Source organism: Lepidochelys kempii, chromosome 6 (genome assembly GCF_965140265.1).
Source record: "Lepidochelys kempii isolate rLepKem1 chromosome 6, rLepKem1.hap2, whole genome shotgun sequence".
NCBI lineage: Eukaryota > Metazoa > Chordata > Testudines > Cheloniidae > Lepidochelys > Lepidochelys kempii.
In genome coordinates, this window is record NC_133261.1 from 106,181,326 (window position 1) to 106,204,815 (window position 23,490).

The window sequence follows — 23,490 nt, forward strand, 5'->3', positions numbered from 1 at the left end:
CACATAAGATACAGAGCATACATCATGTTCCTTGCTATTTACTGAAAGCAGAAAGTGTCACTGCAGAATTAAAGAAAACTCACTATGCAAAGAATTGCAACCTCAGTGAAGTGTCGAGTCACTGACTGCTTCAGAAATATTGAAATTACAATGTAGTCCCCAAATTATAATTTGTATAATTGCATGATTAGACATTCCTTTGTGGATATTCTTAATGACACAAGGTTTGATTAAAAACAACGAGGAGTACTTGTGGCACCTTAGAGACTTAAATTTATTTGGGCATAAGCTTTCGTGGGCTAAAACCCACTTCATCAGATGCATGGAGTGGAAAATACAGTAGGCAGGTATATATACACAGTACATGAAAAGATGGGATAGGTTCCTGGGTAGTGTTTTTGTTGTGTGGTGTGTAGTTGCTGGTAACAAACCCCTGCAACAAACCCAGTTGCCAACTCTGTCCAAATACTATTCAAGGGACACCATCATAGGACCGAACCACATCAGCCACACCATCAGGGGCTCGTTCACCTGCACATCTACCAATGTGATATATGCCATCATGTGCCAGCAATGCCCCTCTGCCATGTACATTGGCCAAACTGGACAGTCTCTATGCAAAAGAATAAATGGACACAAATCAGATGTCACAAATTATAACATTCAAAAAACAGTTGGAGAACACTTCAATCTCCCTGGACTTCAAAGACAGACAGATTCCAATGAGAAACTGCAGAACTGGAATTAATTTGCAAACTGGACACCATCAAATTAGGCCTGAATAAAGACTGGGAGTAGGTGAGTCACTACAAAAAATAATTTCCCCATACTAATTTCCCCCTACTGTTACTCACACCTTCTTGTCAACTGTTTGAAACAGGCCATCCTGATTACATTGCCCTCATTACCACTACAAAAGTGATTTTTCCTCCCTTGGTATTCTACAGTTGAGAATAGCCCACTTCCACTTTAATTGAATTGTCTCGTTAGCACTGAACCCCCGCTTGGTAAGGCAACTCCCATCTTTTCATGTACTGTGTATATATACCTGCCTACTGTATTTTCCACTCCATGCATCTGATGAAAGCCATGAAAGCTTATGCCCAAATACATTTGTTAGTCTCTAAGGTGCCACAAAGTACTCCTACTTGTTTTTGCTGATACAGACTAACACGGCTACCACTCTGAAAGGTTTGATTAAAAATTGTTTGTGTTTTCCTTTAAAGCTTTTATTTATTCCTAATGTCTTAGTTCTTAAACCAGAAATTCTATGACTTTCATTTAATCAACAGGTTTATATTTGGTTGTGTTTGAGCAATCACATATAATTACTTTTTATAATTAGCAGTCTACCATTTACGAGGCCTGTGATTTTAGGAGATAATTAGAAGTAGTGAATGGGAGACACTACATTTTTCCTCATACTAACCTTTTCAGTGGGATTAGGAATCCTTTTTCGGAGGTAAACATTGGAGTCGCTGTAGCTAACCCTGCAAAGTAAATAAAAATAAACTTTAATTTCACAGAGCCAAATTTTCACAGGGGCTTTTACCTCAACAGATGCTCCTGCAATTTTATGTACGTCATCTTCAGGATATGCAAAACTTCAAATACACATTCAAATCCATGTTTTTATGCGCACAAAATGTTCAGGTGCAATTTCAGAGGCTGCTTTGGAAAATCTGGCCATGATATGAAAAACTAGCGACATTCCCACTTTGAATTATTTCTGAAAAGCAATATCTTGATAGATGTTGAAGGTGCACAAACCCCATTAGCTTGAAGTGAGACTATATCCCTAAACTGTTACCATTTGTGCTCTGTTTTCTTTTTTGAACTTATTTTATCATGAAAGGTACTAGAATGGTGGTTAAAAAGCTTGGAGAAACTGAGTTAATGGGATTCTGGAAGTGGATTTCTATTGAGTTTGTTGCAGCTCTGATTAAACTGTTCACCAAAACGAGCACAAATCCATTTTTGTTCAAATATATTCCCTTGCACCTAAACTAATACTCAAAAGAAACAGGAGTGAGAGTTAGCTGAATGTTTCAATCATATATGTATAGATATAATTTGGGACATCAACCATTAAAGTAGTACAGTGGTCACAGTGTCAGTGGTTTTCTCTCCACTGTAAGTACAGCACAGTTGTGTGTTAAACATGTTTAGGAATCTCTTTGCATGTGTAGACAAATCCAGTTGTGTAATGACAACGTCACATTGTTACTGGTTCCCCCAACACATTTGTGACTGTAACATAGACAAGCCCAGTGGGGATAACATGTACTAGCTAAATGAGATTTGTTCAGAAACATACTACCGAAAAACAATTTCACATCAAGGCATATTGAAGACTCTATAAAAGTTAATTAGTTACCTGGAAAACTCCTGATAACCAGTGATTTCTTCTTTTTGTTTATCAGGTAACTGTGGAGTCCCCGTTTCTAAAGTCTGAAAGTTTTCTGCTTGGATCACATTTTTCTTTTTTTCCTTCCTTTTATTGCTTATTTCTGATCTCAACATTGCTGACGATGTATCCTCCAACTGGTTTACCGTGACCTGTTTTAAAAGAGAGAGATTTTCCATTAGACAATGACAAAAATAAATACAGCTCTGCTATGATCCAGCTTTCAGATGTCTAATGTCTAGTCTGCTCTCCATAGCAATGAATTGCATTTAATGCATAAAGATCTCACTCAACAGGATAAAAAATATAGTGCTTCTTAGTAAGCAAGTTGTTGCTTAAATGTTGAATGGGGCACATAGGGCTACATCATGCTACCAGTTCTTAAATAAAACTCCTCATTTCTTTCAAAGTGGAATTTTGTATAAGAAATCATGGCACAACATGGCCCCTGGAAAGGATCACTTCAGAATAAGTGTGTCCACATCGTGAATTAGATTGGTGTATCACTTTAACTATACCAGTGTAATTATAACAGTATAGCTGGTACAAGCCTTAACTTTACTCGTGTGATTAGTCCCACTCAAGTTAATATGACTACTTGTGTGAGTAAAGTTACTCAAGTGTGAGAGTGTTTGCAGGTGCAGGCCCTTAGATTTATGCGTTTTAGGGCAGGAATTGTCTTCACTTGTATGTTGTATATAGCAAGCATGCCGTTGCCCCTCAACAGCAACAGCTGTAATACCTAGGAGCCATCCCAATGACAGAAGGTTTATAAGCCAATATGATCACAATGTCAGCTAGACAGACACATTAGACAGTTATTTTAAATGCTGGCGGTATCCCATGAAAAATTCTCAATTCGCTAGTAGTATTAGGGCTCATATTATATGGCCTGCAGCTGTTACGAGAACATCACACATGAGCCAATCTGACATTCCATCCAGCAGAGGGCAGTGGTAAACAATGTTTTGGGAGAACAGACATAGCATATTTACTACAATTATTCCAAAGTCTTGTAGTAAAATTAAGGTGTTGGGGCCAACTTATACAAGCAAGTAGATGGCTGAAATTTAAAAATCAAGATGAGTACCTCAGGATTTTCTGGATTTGTAGAATCTTGAGAGTTTGTGGATATACTGGTGTCTTCCTTGAGTTCCACATTCGTTCCTGTTAGGGCAGCCTGTACTTTTTCAGAGAAGGACTTAGTGGGACTCTCAGGATCCGCTTTCTCCTCTTCCGTGTCCTCAGCATCCATTTCTGCTGGAGAGACACTCAGGTTGGTTTGCAGACGTGGCTCCAGAATGCCTCCTTCATTGTTTAGTACCAATGGCTCCCCTTCATGCAAATAATTCATTGATAGCTCACCACAGATTTTGCTGTTTTCAGAAACATAAGAGGCAGGACTAGGCTTAGCAAAAGCTTCCAAAACTGCTGATATGGGAACATTGTAATGTGGATAGTAGAAAAGATCGTGTGGAATTACAGAAACTTTCAAAGAATTTGGTGACATTTTAGCTGAAGATCCACCTTCACTATGAATATCAAGATTCTCAGGAATTTTTGTAACTGGTGGGGTTGAATTTTCAGATTTGCAGGACAAAGATATTTCCATTTGACCTTTGAGATCAGAATCCTTGGGTAAACAACTGGTATCTTGTACTGTCTGAAAAACAGGTGATTGTTTTAGATGTTCATACCCATCTGGAAGTTTAGATATTTCTTCATCTAGTAGACACAAAACATATTTACGTATATCCTCTTCTTTGGAAGCATTTTCCTGTAGAAAAGTTGAAGTTATGGGTTCAGTGTTTTCTACTAGATTTGTTGGTTCATTTGTATGTGCATCTGAAGTGTGAGATAATGGGCTCAAAGAACAACTATCCCATGTTTCGTTGACTAGTGAGTCCTTAATTTCATTGTTGCATTCAGGAGACATCTTTATGGTAAATTCTTTTTTAGAAAATGATTCTGAATCAACTGTGTCAGCAGCATTTTTCTGATCAGTCAAAACAGTTGCTGAAAGGTCATCATTCTGTTTCAGTTGATCATCAGATATGCTCCCTTCATTCTGAATCAGTTTATCACTAAGAACTTCCCAAGAGGAACTGGAGTCAAAACTGACAGATCCTGTAATCTGCAAAGAGGTAGGCCTCTGAAGTTCTTCTGCAGACAACAAAACCAATGACTCCTCTGAGACTCCCTGTGAATGACCTGGTAATGGTTGATTCAATTGGTCATTAACTTCTTCATGTGCAATTTCTGACTGGAGTTCCTCGGGCAAATCGTGGACACAAACCTTTGTAGGAGGAGAGTGGCTCCTTTCATGGTTAATAGTGTACGTACATTCTCCATTTTCATTCAATATCAAGATCTTGCCCTCTTGTTCTGAAGGTGTGTCTTTGATATGGACATATGTGGCTTCAACTGGGATTTTCTTATCAGGATCCGAAAAATCCTCCTGTAAAGGATGATATAGCATTAAACAGTAATTTACATATCACTTTACATTTTCAAATTGCTATAGAAAGAGTCATTAATCAACCCTTGTATCATCCTTTGAACTAGTCAAGTAATGATTGTCCCATTTTGTAAGTCAGGAAACTGAATTAACAAAGTTAAAGTGTACAAGGCCACAGAGCAAGTCCCTGGCACAGCCAGATTAGAATTCGGAGATCCCAGTTCTCAATCATTATTTCAATTCACCTCTCCATGCGGCCTCTATGGGGATAGCTGCTTTAAATATATATTAAATACAGAAACTGGAGTAAAATAAACCCAAGAGTCCACTAAATCTATTGTAGACCATATTGATCTGCTAGTCTGATTTTTTTTATTTACCGTCTGAGCTGGGCAGTTTATCTGAAAAGTAGGAAGAAATTTGAGTTTTTTTTCCCCTCACGCATAAAATACAATTAACGAACCTTAAAAATTGATGGTGTAAAACATAAGTAGCATGAATAATGCAACTGGAGACTTTATTAAACATAAATCTGAAGAAAACTAGTAGCAAAGTAACTTGAATGTGTAAGAGCTGCATTTTTATCTGTATGCTACTTGAGGAAAAACAAGAAAACTATCATCCTGCTTCTCATGGGGAACAAACGTCCTTGGAATCTCCTTTTCATACCAAAAAGGTGTAATTTAAATTAGTGATGACCAACCTCAAGAGGTCTGAGGTTCGGATAAGCCCTGAAATGTCTGGCTGCTTATACAGATCTAAATGTGATCTCCCCAGTTCCTACTTCGCTCTCATTCTTTTCAGCTCTTTGAATGACTCCCATCCTTTAATTTCCTTTCCTCTGTTCCACTACAAACTCCTCTACCAGAGCCCCAGAAGGCCCTCTCCATCCCACACATGAAATGTGCTTATCTACCAGCTCTGTCCCATAAATTCCAAACGGGCCCCTTTATCAAAGGTAAGGTCTGTAGTGAAATCATGGTCCCACTGAAGTCAATTGAAGTTTTTTCCACTGACTTCAGTGGGACCATTATTTCACCTCTGCGGTCTTGAATCTGGCACTATGTCTTTTGAGCAAGATCACCAATCTGAGCTCAGATCTCATGAGATTTGAAGACAGAAACCAGTCCAACAAAGTCTGCCAAATTGTCTAAAATCCGGGGGTAGATTTTAGCACAAGGATAAAGCCTATTAAGGTTCAGGGATGAGAAAGGAGTGGGGTAGTACTTATTTGAATTGATCCTAACTTTTGTAAAACAGCTTTGGGTTTAATGTTTGGATTGAGTCTTATTTTCTCCAAAGCAGTTTAATGGCCCCAACTTAAAACCTAAGGTATCGGATCAGACAAACAGAACAGGAATCATTAAAATATGATATGGCTTTTAAACCACTTGAAATAAATTGTTTGTAATAGTTCTGAAGGTAAAAATGAGAACATATATTTGACTTCAAGGATGCCATGACAAATTATGAAAATGTACTTTATGAAAGAAAAGCGTACCCCTTCTGTCTCTTGGAAATGCTCCAGAAATTGTGCCACATACGTCATAATTGATTGTTCATCAGGTGACTCAACCATTATATCTGTGGAGAAAAAACACAAAGCACTGGACTCTTAAATACTGAAAGAGGACTTGCACAGAAATGGGCCTTCAGAGGCATATCCTACTTTTAGGATTCAAGGTAGAAACATTCTTATGAAAACCCAGACTTATTATTTTATTTTTGAGGGGAGAAGGCAGAATCCTCTTAATTGTTGATGGAACCCAGAGGATGCCTCAGTGTCCTCCACTTTAATACCCTTCCCCCGCTCCCCAAACTCAAACGAGTCCTAGGTCAGGGTCACCCTTCTTAGGATATTCCCATCGTAGCCTGAAAGTGCTGCTCTTTCACCAGCAAGAGGTTTTGTTGAGTGACAGGCAGTGATTTGTTTCCAGTGAGAAAGCCAGGGATATTCTATTCCTCTAAATGGGTACCACTTGCACGCAGGCATCTGTCCACTTGCCATCAATTGCAGGATCGAGGTCCAGCTTCAATTTAGGCTTGAATCAGACAGAATAGGGACAGGTATTACAGTAGAAGTTTCATTTACTCAAGTAGAAAAAAAAATGGAAGAGGCAAGGAAAATTTAAAACTAAATTTAAGACCATTCAAAATAGGCAAAAAGGAAAAAAGGGAATTTTAGAATAAGCAAGGACAATTTAAAAGAAGGAACAGAGAGAAAATAACTGGAGCTAGCAAGACGTATGCCTACCATCCTCCTGATCATTTTGCTCATGTACTGGATCCCTTTATCCCGCCCTTTGCTCATTTTGTCTTTTTAGATTGTAAGTACTTTGGGAAAAGGACTGCTTTTGTACAGTACCCAGCAAAATGGGGACCCAATACTGACTAAAGCTAATGGGAACTATTGCAATAAAAATAAAGAGTCATAAGTTTTTAATTATTTGACAGATGCACCAAGGAAGGCAGCTGCGAATGTGTTACCTTCTGGCTCCAGAAGTCTAGGAACACCAAGTTTATCTTGTGCTATGCTGAAAGCATCCTCTAAGTTTTCCCGGGCTGATTTCTCCAAAGCTCGCTTCATGTCTACCAAGTTGGAATTGATTGCTTTTATTATAGCTAAGAAAGCAAGGCCACTCCGCCAACTGCTGGCAAAATCTTGAACTGCAACACCATATCTACATTTTAAAAAAACGAAACAAATACATATTGTAGAAATATATATTAAAAACAACAACCACCACCACCACCACCCCACAACAAAAGCAGTGCCACCTTCTAAAACTCCTGAATTATAAATAAAGTTGTCTGGCTGTAGTCATTACAGGAGAGAGTTTCTTAGCTTTAGGACAGTAGGAAACGCTTTCATACAATATAAAGATTCACTGTAAGTTGAGCCAACAGTTTGGCTACCAACTTAGATCAACCTGCTTATAGGAAGTAGTTAACAAAAACAAAACCCACAAGTACTTAGCAACCGTATTTAACATTTACAAAACCAAATGTCTGAGTAATTACTGATTTTACTTTGCGATAGTGTTTTAATGCCATAGTATGGGAAAGGGGCCAACACATAAGCATGTTAAAACCTATCATAAATGAGTCACATTTTGTGTATACTTGGCCTTAAGTATAGAAATTTATGCCATGCAGGATAAAAAAAAATCCAGACTTGACAACTTTTGCATTTTCACAAGAACAAAAATGAAATACCACAAAGACAGAGAGTTCTGAAAGATTCACTGTTTAAAATGCTACAACCAAGTTTTCACTATCATTGTACTTTGCTGTTTCTTTCTATGGAAGCTATAAATGATTCATTTCCCAACCACTGATTTCTTTCCAAACTGTATTTCTGAGGAGGCACTGAAAACACTATAGCCTTTGATTGCCTTGTTTATCGTTTCCTCATTGGTACTCCACAGTTATCAATGGTATTGGTCAGCGTCTTAGTTCTAGAAATAGGATTTATTCATTAACTTGTTCTTTCTTTGCTGTCTGGATTGGCAGCAGCTGATCACGAAACAACAGGCCAAATTCATCCCTGGTTCAATTCCACTGACTTCACTGGTCCAAGGGAGAAGATTTTTAGAACTGACCTTTTAATTTTGCATTTGCAATGTGGGCCCAAGTGTTCCCTTGTGTACAGCAAAGATTTGTACATGTCAGTCCCTAATACCCAAATTAATGTAAGTGAATTTTGACCCATATGCCTTATATAAACTCTGGCTTTTTCTTTACCATTTCTTTATGACTCAGTGGGACTATATGAAAAATCCAGAAGAGACCTCTGTACTATAACAATTTTACACTAATTAATATTTTTGGCCTAAACTACTTGACATTGTCCCTGTCAGTAATATTTCATTTTAAATCATGACCTAGTTTTATTACAGAGTATCTTGAGATGCTAAAGTCAGATTAAGATGCAAATGTCACCAAAGTTCAAGGGAGTTTTTAATCCTTCATTTATATCTAATCTTTTGATTTACACAAAACACTCAATAGATTGCAAGCACCTCAGGACAGGGAATGAGTCTGCATCTGTGTCTTGCATACTGCCAAGCATACTGATTGCAGTTGACATATAATGCACAATATCGTGAAATCAGTGGTGGATTAGCTACTGGGCCAACGGGGCCCATGCCCAGGGGCCCGGCCAATTCGGGGGGCCCTGAAAAATGGGAGCCCCTGAGCTCTGCCCCCTCCAACGCTCCAGCCGGGGAGCGGATACAGGACTTGGGGGCTTGCCCCGCTTTACCCCTCCCTGCTGCTCCAGCCAGGGAGCAGGGTTGGGACACGGGCTTGCCCCACTCCATCCCCCCACCCGGTGCTTCGGAGGGAGTGCAGGGTCAGGACGCAGAGGCTTGCCCTGCTCCGCCCACCTGGAGCTCCTGCCAGGGAGTGGCAGGAGCGTTGGGCAGGCAGAGCGGGGCAAGTCCCCGCACCCCAACCCAACTTCCTGGCTGGAGGGTGGGAGAGATGCGGGAGGACTGCAGGTAGAAGGGGTGGGGAGGGGCCCCCACTTGCTCTGGTTCGGGGCCCCATAACATCCTAATCCGTCCCTGCGTGAAATAAGGAAGATACAGGGCCTGATATTCTGCCAGTTTAAGTCAGTCAGTCAGTCAATTTAAACCAGTCAGTCAGTCAATTTAAACCACTGAAGATCTCACCCAAAATATAAAGTGCTCACTCTAAACCTGAACACACTAAAACAAGGAAGATCCTACAGCATGTGTTATTGTCATAGATTCCTCCCATGGACTAGAGGGAAATTAGTTTCAACCTCAGAAACAAACCCATTTGCAGCTGGTAAAACGGAGACTCTTCTAAGCTACCAAAAGGAGGTTGGCTTACTTTCTGGTTTTCCTTTGAACCCAGGTTAAAAGGGCTCTGATTGCTTTTCGCTGATCCTTCACTGAAACAGACATGCTTCTCTCTATATTAGGAGTGCTCGGGTGAGATGTGTCTGAGTCAGCCCCACTGGGCCCAGATGACAGGCTGGACGAGGAGGAGTTCCTATTGAGGTTGCCTGTCAGTTCTTTAATCTGCATTGAAAAAGGTAAACCACAAGGTATTTCAATTCGATACAGACATTCAATCATCCATAAATCCTGCTTTCAGGAAAAGTAACTCTTTTGTTTCCTCTGAAATTCAGTTAACAGTCTAATTATAGGTCTGTGCATTAAAGAATTCAGCAACAACTACACCGACCAGAATAGACCTAACTAGCAGCACCCTTGTTGGCAGTCTCAACAGAGATGTTAAGACTAATGGGCAAGGATTCATGCAGTGTTGTTGTAGCCATGTCGGTATTAGAGAGAAAGTGGGTGAGGTAATATCTTTTATTTGACCAACTTCTGTTGGTCCAAGAAACAAGCTTTCAAGGTTACACAGAGCTCAGGTCTGGCAAGGATACAGATATTAGTTTACAGGCCTGGTTGAAAATTTTAAAACAAAAAAATTGTCCTGTGGGAAAATGCGTTTTCATTGAAATAAAAGATTTCTGTTGGAAAAGATAGATTTTGGTAGAATTTCCTGTTGAGAAAATCTAAATGAAATGCTAACCAGAGGGGATGGGTTACTTTGCTTTTTAATAATGAGTTCTTCAAGATGTGCTGTCCATATGCATAATAGTGCACTTCAGGTTGTGCATGTGCTTCATGCATCCAGAGACAGAAATTTTTCTCTAGCAGTGTTCATCTGGGCCATGCATGGTCTCCCCACACTCCACACCATGGAGATAAAGGAGGCAGCCAGACCACTGCCATCTTAGTTCCCTCTCTGCCACCAGTTCCAGTAGAGGGTGAACAGGCAGTGGGGAAAGAGGGTGGGTAGTACACTGCAAATGCCAAAGAACTCAAGTGGCAACAAGGTGAGTAACTGGTCCTTCAAGTGATTGTTCCTATGTGCAGTGCACAAAGAATGTCTCTTTCACGGAGATGGGTGCCTGAAATCCTATGACACAACAGATTGCAGACTGAACTGCCCTGCCCAAAGTAGTATCAGAAACAGCTGCTTCCACCAGTGCATATTGTCTAGCAAAGGTGTGAATAGAACTCCAGGCTGCTGCTCTTTAGATGTCAGTAGTAGGGACAACTTTAAGGGAAACTACTCATGCTGCCTGAGCTCTTGTCAAATGTGTTCTCACATTGCCTTTGAGAGGGATATTGTTCATCTCATAGCAGAGTAGGATGCATCCGGAGATCCATTATGCCAGCCTCAGGGAGAAAATGGCCTCTCTTTTCATTTGTTCCACCAATGATACAGAGAGCCTAGGAGACTTTTGAAATGATTTTGTCCTTTGGGAGGTAAAAGGCAAGAATTCTAGGCATATCCATTGAGAGTCACACCACTTCTTCCCTGTTACAGTGAGTTTTAGGATAAAGCACCAGTAGCTGGATACTTTGGTTAAGATGAAAGTCCAACACCACCTTCAGAAAGAACATTGGATGCAGTCTCATGGATACTTCACCCTTGAGAAAAACTGTATTGAGAGGGGGGTCTGCCAGGAGCCCCTGATATTCCCTAACTCTCCTGGCCAAAGTGATAGCAACTGAAAATTCTACCTTCATAGAGAGAAGTAGCAGACAGGAATCTAGAGGCTTGAATGGCAACTTAGTCAGGGATGATAAAAAAAGTTAAAGTCCCAGGCTGGTACAGGTTTAGCCACTCTTGAAGAAATGAAAAAATTACGGGGTGAGAAAAAACAGAATAGGTAACTACCAGTGGATGAAAGGTGCTGAGGGCTGGCAGGTGTAATCTCAGGGGAACTTATAGTCATCAGCCAAATAGGCTTTTCGAACTACAACTTCCATCCAAACACCATGCCCTCAGATGAAGCGTGAGTGGGTTGGTGTGGTAAATCCTTCCCTAATTCTCAGTTAAAAGGTGAAATATGCTGAAGATTCCTGACATATTGTTTAATGATTTCTAGGAACCCTTCAGGGCATATTCTGGAGATGGGCATCAGTCATAGTCATTTCCAACTCGAGGATTTGGATTGCAGATCCAGTGGAGGAGCTCTAGATACTGGAGGAGATGGCCACAACCTGCCTCTGCTAGTTGATGGTACCGGTGCAAGTCTGGCTTAACTGCTACTCAAGGTTGGGGGTGAAGAGAGATACCATAGGGAGCTCAGTACTAGCTGAGGTCTCAGTACTTGGTGCTGGGCTCTGGAAAGCTGAAGGGATTCTGGTTCCAGGAACAGCAAGAGATCATCTGGAGCCAAGAAACAAGCCAAAGTTGATTAAGTCATTTCTGTAACCCAAGTCACTGCGGCAGATGGCACCAGCAGCACTGATTTTGTAGATTTTGGTGCCCAAGTTCCAACCCTGGTACTGGAAGGTGCTGCAGTCTTGCCCTTCAAAGAAATCCCAGTATGATCCTTCCCAGTACCAGACCATCCCGCTGTGGAGCATGAAGCTCCAATGACTTGGTTTGGAATGTGGACTTCTGCCTCTTCTCAGAGGGCTTGGAAGGAGAACCTTCCCTCTCGCTGTTGGGGAAGCCCCTGTTTTCCTTCCCACTTGTCTATCCTGACTCTGCTCTCCAGAGTCTCTCTGAGCCAAAAGAGGGGTGGAAGTCTCGGAACCACCCTGGACTGAAGAAGTGGGGCCTCTCCTGCCTTCTTCAGGCCAATACACAGGCAATCTATATGTTCAGAGGGAACCAAACTCCTAAAACTATCCTAAATAAGTATATTAAAAAACAAAACTAAACAGACATTTTTTAAAAGAAACTATTTGCAGAGAGAACCTGAAGAAATCAGCATGGGCACGGATGCTCCATCTCAAATCACAAGAGGTGAGAAGGAACTAAGATGGCAGTACTCCGGCAGCCCCCGTTGTCCCTACATTGTAGAGGAGGAGGAAAGTGGGGGTGCATGTGTGGACCAGATGAATACTGCTAGGGAAAAATGTCCAGTTCTGGGTGCTCGGAGCACATGCATGACCTGAAGTGCACTACACAGAGAAAAATCATTCAAGCAGAACAAAGTGTTTCATTTTGGGTCAACATTAACTTTACCATCTGCCTTAGGCCTGGTCTACACTAAAAATTTAGATCAATAAAGCTACGTCACTCAGGGCCGTGAATCACAATGCTGAGTACTGCAGCTGTGTTGATCTAATCCCTGGTATAGACAAGGCTAGGTTGATGGAAGAATGTTGGCATTGACCTAGTTACTGTCACTCAGAGAGGTGCAGTTCCTACAGTGACGGAGTATGCCATTGTAGCCCCCGTCATGTAGACAAGTCCTTAGCAACTGTGTTGCTTCACTGTACTTGTAGTTCTAGGTCCCTCAACCCCCATTCTCCCCTCTGGGCCCTGCCCCCTGGTTAGGCTACACCTTCTGTGATGCACCAGTTCCCCTCTGTAGCGGAGCTGCTGCAATGCATCCCACAATGCTCAGCCTCAGGGAGAGACCATGGTGCATCTTGGAAGATGAAGTCGGGCTTCTAGACTTGTAGATCACTACTACAGGGGATACCTCTCGATCAGGGTTGTGATACTAGGTATAAAACTGATGTAAGTTAGAGGAGAATCAATCCCCCTGTGCTTTATTTCTGGTCTGTATGGATATAGGTCAGTATTCTGCTGGAACTGAATGATTTTATAGTTGTAGTTTTCTTGTCATTACAGCATATAAATGGTTTTACCTGAAAAAACAGGATTATATTCCATATTAGTCCAAGTACCAGAGAAGAGTTTCCATCCGCTATTTCTGCTGCATCAATGCTAACCAGTTTTACCTACAGAAAAATAGGTTATAAGCTTAAGGGGATGTGTATATACGGATTACATAAGAAACACACTTTAAATGTAGAAAATGCATCAGCTCAAAACCCAAGACAGTCACAGAACCCTTCTACATCCCAAGAAAGAGTCAGTTCTTGGAATGTGCTAACAAAAAATTGTTCTTGACTCGGTAACGTTTTTTTAAAACCAGTCCATAAAGGCATCAAAAACTGCACACAGTCTCCAGAGCTGTTTTGGACACTCTTCGGAGGGGTCTGCCCTAAAGTCATTACAAGGAAAATTACTGCAAAAGTTAGACATCATAAGGAATTTATATTTACTGGCCTACTCCTTTCTTTAAAGGCCAGCTGGGCTGCCAGATTTCTCTCATCTGCAGGGAAGATGCTGTTTTTATACACTCCCTATTTCCCAGCAAGCTATACCAGGAATTAGGGTTATAAATATGGCTGCTGTGAGGGACTACAGGTCCCAGCCCCACCCTGTTTTCATGGAGCTCAGAGAGGAGAGGAGAGCTTGGAACTACCAAGAGCCAACCTTGTCTCTTACCATGAAGGAGATGGGTAAGCCCTAGTCCACACTGCTCATTTCCAGCCTCAGTCCCTATAGCCAGGGTCAGCAGAGCAAGTGTAAACCCAGTACCACTTCCCTGAGACTTTACTTCCTCCCCACCAGTGCCAGCATCTCCTTCCCTCTCATACTGGTATTTCTTCCATACAAACTTGCAACAGGCTTGTTCTGGCTCAGAAGGATTCTATTTATAAGCCTCAAATGATTTGCATATCTCATTAGGCTTTCTACACTTACAGTGAGGAATGAGACCACTTCAAAATTCAGACAGTTTGGATTAAATACAGTATAAACTTGAGGGGAGGGTAATGTGAACTGAAATCACTTTCTGTGCAAAGGAAAATAAAGCTTCCCAAGACTTCACTTTTCTTTTTAACATGCATCTCCCTTCCTCACACTTTACCATATGGCTTCTTAGAGTTTAATCACTGATCTCCGACAAGATCAAATAGAATAATTGCTGGGTTTGCCTTATCCTAGGAGATCCCAAAGTTCCCACATTGTGGTTACTTTCACATGATAACACCAGGATATTATTCATTTAGACAACACTGCCTTGTTGTAGGCAAAGTAGCATAGCAGGAAGCAAGGAAGTTGTCAATATTGCAAATGACCCTCCGACTGAGTTAAAGCCGAATATATAGTCTGTATTTATCACTCAGAAATGTCATTCATATGAATCACTTTATCCCACTATCCTACAGAATTGCAGACTGTGACAGGTTCCACCCCATTTGTGGTTTAATAAATAAACTTCTAGTTCCATATAGCCAAGACATTTTGCCAACATTTTCATCACCACCCTTCACTCCCAGTTTGGTTTAAGCTGAAATAAGATTAAAATAGCATTTTAACCTGTGGTATACAGAATAGTTTGCTATCCCAGTAAGAGGACTCCTCTAGCTGTCATACTTCAAGATTCAGATTTGCTTGCAAGCCACAAAATAGATGGTATGGGACAATTTTTTAGACCTATTGCATTTTTTAAATGTCAGTTTGTCTCAGCTGGGATCTCTCAACTGGCGTTTACTGTTGGACTGCTTCCAGTATCAGCTGCTGTCTATCACTGCTGCTTACCTTTGCCAACCCATCCCTATACAGATGGCATTCAGTTGTAAAGTTTTAGCCACCTACGCTCTTATGGAAACAATCAACATAGATTGGACTGTCAAATTGGTACTCAGTTAAAAAGGCAAATTGTGCCTCAGGAAAGCTCTCCCCACTCTGCTCTGCCTTTAGATTCTGTACGTGGGTTACAGACTATGACATAGAATGACCCTTAGCAACAGGGAGAGTGTAGAATGTGACGACAGCAGCACACGTAGAATTTAGTGCTATCAATGGGTGGAGCAACATGGGAAGAGGGGTGTTTTCAGTCCGCCCCTGGCTGCTGACTGGGTTTGTGACTGAATTGTAGGGCTTGTGGGGGTGGACATTAGAAAATGTGTGTCTGAAACTGCTGCCCAAGAGTGTACAGTTTCATAGAAATCCCAACATTTCTCAGTGTTTCAACATCTGAGATGTGGAGCAGTATATTTATTTTAGGGCCAGACCACCCCCTGATGCAGGGTTTTCCTCTGTAGGGGACTGGAACACCAGTGAATTCAGACACAGTTTCTGCCTGACAGTCCCCCCTCACATCCTATGGAGTAAGATGGAGGTTTGCCCACCAAACCCACAGATCTTGGGAAATCCACTGAAAGCTATGTGCCTCCACCCCCAACCCAGGTCTCCACTGTAGCTCCTCTCCCCCGCCCATTTCTCCATCTGGAGCGGTTTTGGAGCACAGAGGAGAAAGCAAGCAAGATACTGTTGTTAGCCAGGATGGGCTTACTTGTGTATTTATTGCAAAGCTGGAGAGGGATGACTTCACAAAGATGGGTAATCTCACCAGCCACCCCTCTTTGTATCCGCAAAGCTTAAAACCCTGAAGAGACATCACCGAGGAGCTGCCATGGGGTCAGTGGCAAAGGAGTATACTGCAGAAACAATGTTTTCTCCCACAGCCCAGATCCTCTCTGTTCATGGAAGTGGAGGTGACGGTCTGCAGATCTAGCAGTCCTTACTGAGGCAAAATACTCATGGGCAACAAATCCCACTAAAGGCAATAGGATTTTGCCTTAATAAGAACTAAGGACTGCATGATTTGGCCTTTCACTTTCTCAATCTAATCACATTCTGTGGTCTGAATAACGTACATTAAACACAGAAGAATTAGGGCACTGAATTTACTGTTTAAAAACGGTGTTTGTTTTAAGAAACCTGTTGTACAGGCTTCTATTATCTCACTCTTCTTGTATACACACTGATTGTCAAGAGCTCTTTCCTTTCACCCAATGGCCTGTGATGGGATGTTAGATGGGGTGGGATCTGAGTTACTACAGAAAATTCTTTCCTGGGTATCCGGCTGGTGAATTTTGCCCATATGCTCAGGGTTTAGCTGATTGCCATATTTGGGGTTGAGAAGGAATTTTCCTCCAGGGCAGATTGGAAGAGGCCCTAGAGTTTTTTCGCCTTCCTCTGTAGCATGGGACACGGGTCACTTGCTGGAGGATTCTCTGCTCCTTGAAGTCTTTAAACCATGATTTGTGGACTTCAATAGCTCAGACAGAGGTGAGAGGTTTTTCGCAGGAGTGGGTGGGTGAGATTCTGTGGCCTGTGTTGTGCAGGAGGTCAGACTAGATGATCCTAATGGTCCCTTCTGGCGTTAATATGTATGAATCTATAATCCTCTGAGTTCCATCACTTAATAGGAGGCCACATAACTCCATATTAATTTGTCTAATCTCATGCCTACTACTCTGTGCGTATAGCCACTGGAAGAGAGTAACATGGGGCTCAGGGTGACAAGGTGATTCCTGTTTAATTTCTTTTTTTTTTTAATGAAACCTATTGCGCATGCTACTAATGTGTTGTCTTTAAATATACAGAGCCTGATCCTGGTCTCAGTTACACTGCTCTAAATCTGGAGTAGAATATATTTTTCAAACCAATCGGGTTACACTAGCATAAATGACAGCAAAATTTGGCCCAATATTCAGGAGTGGGAGATTTAGGGAAATGGCTCCTGGGCAGCAGTGGAGTGGAACAGAAGAGACACAGTGTCTGGGAGAGCAGAGGCACAGAACAGCAAGGTGAATTAGGATGGTGGTTGTCATAAATATAAAGGGAAGGGTAAACCCCTTTGAAATCCTTCCTGGCCAGGGGAAAGCTCCTCTCACCTGTAAAGGGTTAAGAAGCTAAAGGTAACCTCGCTGGCACCTGACCAAAATGACCAATGAGGAGACAAGATACTTTCAAAAGCTGGGAGGAGGGAGAGAAACAAAGGGTCTGTGTGTCTGTCTATATGCTGGTCTTTACCAGGGATAGACCAGGAATGGAGCCTTAGAACTTTTAGTAAGTAATCTAGCTAGGTATGTGTTAGATTATGATTTCTTTAAATGGCTGAGAAAAGAATTGTGCTGAATAGAATAACTATTTCTGTCTGTGTATCTTTTTTGTAACTTAAGGTTTTGCCTAGAGGGGTTCTCTATGTTTTTGAATCTAATTACCCTGTACGGTATCTACCATCCTGATTTTACAGGGGGGATTTCTTTATTTCTATTTACTTCTATTTTTATTAAAACTCTTCTTGTAAGAAAACTGAATGCTTTTTCATTGTTCTCAGATCCAAGGATTTGGGTCTGTGGTCACCTATGCAAATTGGTGAGGCTTTTTATCCAACATTTCCCAGGAAAGGGGGGGTGCAAGTGTTGGGAGGATTGTTCATTGTTCTTAAGATCCAAGGGTCTGGGTCTGTAGTCACCTAGGCAAATTGGTGAGGCTTTTTACCAAACCTTGTCCAGGAAGTGGGGTACAAGGTTTTGGGAAGTATTTTGGGGGGAAGGACGCGTCCAAACAGCTCTTCCCCAGTAACCAGTATTAGTTTGGTGGTGGTAGCGACCAGTCCAAGGACAACGGGTGGAATATTTTGTACCTTGGGGAAGTTTTGACCTAAGCTGGTAAAGATAAGCTTAGGAGGTTTTTCATTCAGGTCCCCACATCTGTACCCTAGAGTTCAGAGTGGGGGAGGAACCTTGACAGTGGTAGACCAGTAGCAGCTGGCTTCTAGCATAAAGTTAGCAGCTGTAAATTAGTAGCTCCACTTAAATTAGTGACATTGCACTAGTGTACGAGTGGCATGAGAAGAAAGTCTGCTCTTATACTGTTTTGATTGCAAAAGTTATGTATTTATTATCTAATTTTTCCAGATTTAATTTTCTCCTGCCTTGGACTCATGATCAGCTGCGGCTGCAATTTAGTAGAGAAAGGCAGAACTTGTGATACTTAAATACTTTTAATCAAAGAAAAAAAGAAAGAAGTCAATTATTACCTTCAAAGTAACTGAAATCAAGGCACTTAGAATCAATTCAGTAAAGCTTACTTGAATTTCTAGTTATTTTCTTTTAATATTGGTCTCCTGATCCTTTAATCCTATTGAACTTTTACGTTATAAAATGAAAACATAATCCTTGTTTTTTAGACTCTGTAGGTGTTCTTCTGCATTTTTGTGTGGTATTTTAGCCTCGCTGTTGAAAAAAGCCACAACTTTTTTCAGTCAGTGCACTCCTCCTATGGACATGCTGCATAGAAAATTAGGTGCAATTATATTTACAACAGATACTGAGGAAAGTACGAAATTGAGACCAAGCTTTGGAAATACTTACATTACTATCCTCCAAAAACTTCAGTGCTTTAGCTATGTTGTTCAACCGAAAAATACGATGGGTTGAGGACTTATATTCATGAAGCTAGAAAACAGAAATACACTTTGTTTTAAAATGCAGACTAGTGATGAACACTTCGGATTATTTAAGTGATTTGTTTAACATGGAGAAACAAAGCACAGAGCCGATCACAATGGTCCCTTCTGGTCTCAGAATCTAAGAATCTCTAAGACATTGTGCATGTATAAAAACCAACCACCGCCGCCACTTTCCCCCACCCCACTGTCTTCACTTCAGTGGCTGGCAAAGTGATAGAATCAGTCATGAAAAAAGGCCAGTGCATAGCTTAGTGGGTTAATCATTTAGGCTTTGTCTGCACCAGTGTTTCTCCATGACTGGTTAGTGGACTAGCGCCAGACCCTGCAATCTCCCTGACACAGTTTAGGAACGCAGTGAGTCAGTCCCCGGTATCAAAAACGTTGAGAAAAACTGGTCTACACTATATCTTTTAACCAAGTTTATAATTAGTTAGTGGCATGACTGGTTCTAAACAGGTTTTGTCTGAACATGACATGGTTAAGACTTAGTTAATAATCATCGCAACTAACAGCATTTCACCCTTGCCCGAGACCTATGGCTTGTTTTCACTGCTAAAAAAATCCCTAACTTTTACCTTGAGGTAACTAATGAGCAGGAGCCCAAGGTAAAACACATGAAGCCCAGGCACGGTAGTTTTACCATGAGGTAAACAGCCAGGGGTTGACCTTGGCACGTTTATCTCATGACAAAACTAAATGCCTTGTCTTCACTGTATTTTTACCACACACACATCAGTTACCTCAAGGTAAAAAACCCACCTTTGATAGCAGCGAAGCATGAAGGCAAGTCACTACCTGCCCCATGGCCTTGTAACTCCAGTCTGGTGCACTGTTTTTTGTTATGTGGATAGACTTCTGCCTGTGTAACCAGTTTGGCCAATTCTCTTTTCTCCAGGCTATCTGTGCAGTAGGACATCCGAGGATGCATTGCCACACAGGTTGCTCACGCCATTCTGTGTGCATGCCCTGAGGACCCCTGTCCCCTGCTGAGTCAGTGTGAGAGAGCGGCACACATTTCCCCAGGCTGCACTAATACATACTCAGTTAGACAGGCTGGTAGGTGTGGACACACAAAACTGGTGATGCACAAACTTCAGTGTGCAGACAACTCTCATGCTTCTGTACCCAATTCAGATGGAAGTTTCACCAGCTGATTATGAGAACACAATTACACCTGTAATGTGGAGTGGATCATGGGGCCAATTTCTACTCTCACTTACGAAGCAGGGTTTTATCCACATAAGAGGGGCAAATCTGGTACTTAGCAAGTATGAACAAAAAGACCTACCAAGCAGTTAAAATGGGCAGAGGATTATCATCTGTTATTGAATAGAGACTGGGAGTAGATGGGTCATTACACAAAGTAAAACTATTTCTGCATGTTTATTCCCCCCCTCCACCCCCCACTGTTCCTCAGATGTTCTTGTCAACTGCTGGAAATGGCCCATCTTGATTATCACTACAAAAGGCTCCCCCTCCCCCACCCCGCAGTTTTCCTGCTGGTAATAGCTCACCTTAAGTGATCACTCTCTTGTTACAGTGCGTATGGTAACACCCATTGTTTCATGTTCTCTATGTATATGAATCTCCCCACTGTATTTTCCACTGAATGCATCTGATGAAGTGAGCTGTAGCTCACGAAAGCTTATGCTCAAAGAAATTTGTTAGTCTCTAAGGTGCCACAAGTCCTCCTTTTCCTTTTGCGAATACAGACTAACACGGCTGCTACTCTGAAACCATCTGTTATTGATTGCTCATGTCTATAGCAGATGTTTCTATTTTCCAGGCACTGGGAACTTTGTACACAGTTTTTCAAGGGAATAAATGCCAGCAAGGTCAAAATCTGGAAACACGTAGCTCCACATACCAGATGGATTGAACTAATCTGAACCAAGGTATCAGGGCTGAAACCAAGGGCTACTTCAGAAAATAAATCACATGCATTAAGCCACAGATCTTTTGGTTTAGTGAAATCTACAAAAAAATAAAACCGTAATTTATAAATTAAAAAATACAGCTCTACCAAAAATACTTTGCCCCTTCCACAGTACCCTCCATTTGAAGATGATCTCAAGGCACTTTACAAACATTAATAAAAGCTTCACAAAACTCCCGTGAGGTAAAGGAGTTTATGCTGGTCCCTTAGCAGTAGGGGTAAGTTAGACCACAGGAGGCCAACCCACAGATAAGGGAACTGTATTGGGTTCACTGATGTGACCCTCTCCCCCACTCTGTTGTGCAAGGAAGAATCTGGCCTATTATACGTTCACACATGTACCCACACAAGGATAATTCCATACTATGAACAGGTTTTTCACCCTTGTATACATACCAGATTTTGCCCTGACAGGACCTCCAGCAAAGCCATCAAGATTTTCCCATCTTGAATATCAACAAACAAATCTTTCACTTCCAGAGGAGGATTGCACTGTGAGGAAAGGAAGCAGTGTTACCTGGACAGTGCTGGATAATCTTTTAAGAACAGCACTTGGTAAATCATCATTATTTTTGAAGGAAATATGTGGCACTTTACAAAACAGGATGGTTCTTCTTCTTTACTATTTGTATTACTGTAGCACAAGGAGGCTTCTTATAGAATCACAGAATCGTAGGACTGGAAGGGACCTCAAGAGGTCATCTAGTCCAGTCCCCTGCACTCAAGGCAGGACTAAGTATTATCCATCCCTGACAAGTGTTTGTCTAACCTGCCCTTAAAAATCTCCAATGATGGAGATCCCACAACCTCTCTAGGTAATTTATTCCAGTGCTTAACTTCCCTCGCAGTTAGGAAGTTTTTCCTAATGCCCAATCTAAACAGCCCTGCAATTTAAGCCCATTGCTTCTTGTCCTATCCTGAGAGCTTAACGAGAACAATTTTTCTCCCTCCTTGTAAGAACCTTTTATGTACTTAAAACTGTTACCATGTCTCAGTCTTCTCTTCTCCAGTCTAAACAAACCCAATTTTTTTAATCTTCCCTCATAGGTCATGTTTTCTAGACCTTTAATCATTTTTGTTGCTCTTCTCTGGACTTTCTCCAATTTCTCCACATCTTTCCTGAAATGTGGCACCCAGACCTGAACACAATATTCCAGCTGAGTCCTAATCAGCGCAGAGTACAGCGGAAGAATTACTTCTTGTGTCTTACTTACAACGCTCTTGCTGATACGTCCCAGAATGATGTCTGCTTTTTCTGCAAAGTGTTACACTGCTGACTCATATTTAGCTTGTGATCCACTATGACTCCCAGATCCCTTTCTGCAGTACTCCTACCTAGCCAGTCATTTCCCATTTTGTATGTGTGCAACTGCTTGTTCCTTCCTAAGTGGAGTGCTTTACATTTGCCCTTATTGAATTAATCCTATTTACTTCAGACCATTTCTCCAGTTTGTCCAGATCATTTTGAATTTTAATCCTGTCCTTCGAAGCACCTGCAACCACTCCCAGCTTGATATCGTCTGTAAACTTATAAATAGGATATATTTCTACCCACTGTGGGCTCTGCTCTGAAGTTCTTCCTACACTTCAGTCAAAACTCTTATTAGCATCTATGGAAGTTTTACCCAAGTAAGGACTGAGCTAAAACTGAGGGCCAGATTCTGATCTCATTACACCAGTATGTTGGAGTCAATAGAGTTATTCCAGATTTACATCAGTGTAACAGAGACCAGACTCTAGCCATATAGACTTCTGGGCTCGGCCCTACATAAGTACTGGATAGGCCAAGGGCCAGATTCTGATCTCTTATGCTTGTGTCACTCTAATAGTCATCAGTGCTGTTACTCCTGCTTTACTTGGGATAAGGAAGATTACAGTCCAGGCCAATGACAGTATTAGGTTGCTTATGCTGTAAAGTTTCCCTCGGTGCCATTATATTTCCCAGTATACGGAATATATTTAAAATGACATGGCAACTTCATATATAGCAGCTCTCCTTTTCCTGTAAAGCCCTCCAAAGGGAACCAGCTATTCCACCCTCAGAGGTGTCTCATGATGTGTGCACTGTGAGGCACACAGCCAAATCTGCTCACTCCTTCAGAGTCAGTCCCAGCTGCAGAAATTACCCTCTGTTTGGGCGTCACTTTCTCATTCATCCCTAAGGAGCCACTTCTTTGGTTGGCCTGCATACTACTGTTTGATTAAGCATGGCTTCTGGCAATTTGGAACTGGGTCTTTTTGTGAATAGTCTTCCTCCCATGCAGCCAAAAAATACTATTCAACTCTACCCATGGGTCAGAGAAAGATATTAGTTTTTAAAGCAATAACCCACTTTGAACCAAAACCTTCTTTTATAACTTCCAACACAAGAAGGATCAAAACCTGCAATGTGCGGAGCATCCACAACTCCTCCACTACGGGGGTTGTGAGTAACCAGCTGCTCCCAAAACTGGGCACATACCAAGGGGAGCAGTGGGGGGAAAAATGTTTAACTGGCTTCAAGACTGAGCTTGCTAAGTTTATGGAGGGGATGGTACGATGAGACGGATTACAAT

The 23,490-nt window shown here is 41.5% G+C and overlaps 1 protein-coding gene across 2 annotated transcripts in view; it reads right to left on the reverse strand.

Moving 5' to 3' along the window:
- Nucleotides 1-23,490, reverse strand: part of CLMN (calmin) — a 100,933-nt gene that overhangs the window by 14,258 nt on the left and 63,185 nt on the right. For both annotated transcript variants that reach the window (XM_073349564.1, XM_073349562.1), the window contains exons 3-11: nucleotides 21,332-21,427; nucleotides 18,902-18,985; nucleotides 13,529-13,621; nucleotides 9,726-9,916; nucleotides 7,353-7,546; nucleotides 6,367-6,449; nucleotides 3,498-4,865; nucleotides 2,378-2,559; nucleotides 1,430-1,490 (exon numbers count right to left, since the gene is read on the reverse strand). In XM_073349564.1, coding sequence (XP_073205665.1) covers nucleotides 1,430-1,490; nucleotides 2,378-2,559; nucleotides 3,498-4,865; nucleotides 6,367-6,449; nucleotides 7,353-7,546; nucleotides 9,726-9,916; nucleotides 13,529-13,621; nucleotides 18,902-18,985; nucleotides 21,332-21,427 — 2,352 coding nt within the window. The remainder of the gene's footprint in view (nucleotides 1-1,429; nucleotides 1,491-2,377; nucleotides 2,560-3,497; nucleotides 4,866-6,366; nucleotides 6,450-7,352; nucleotides 7,547-9,725; nucleotides 9,917-13,528; nucleotides 13,622-18,901; nucleotides 18,986-21,331; nucleotides 21,428-23,490) is intronic.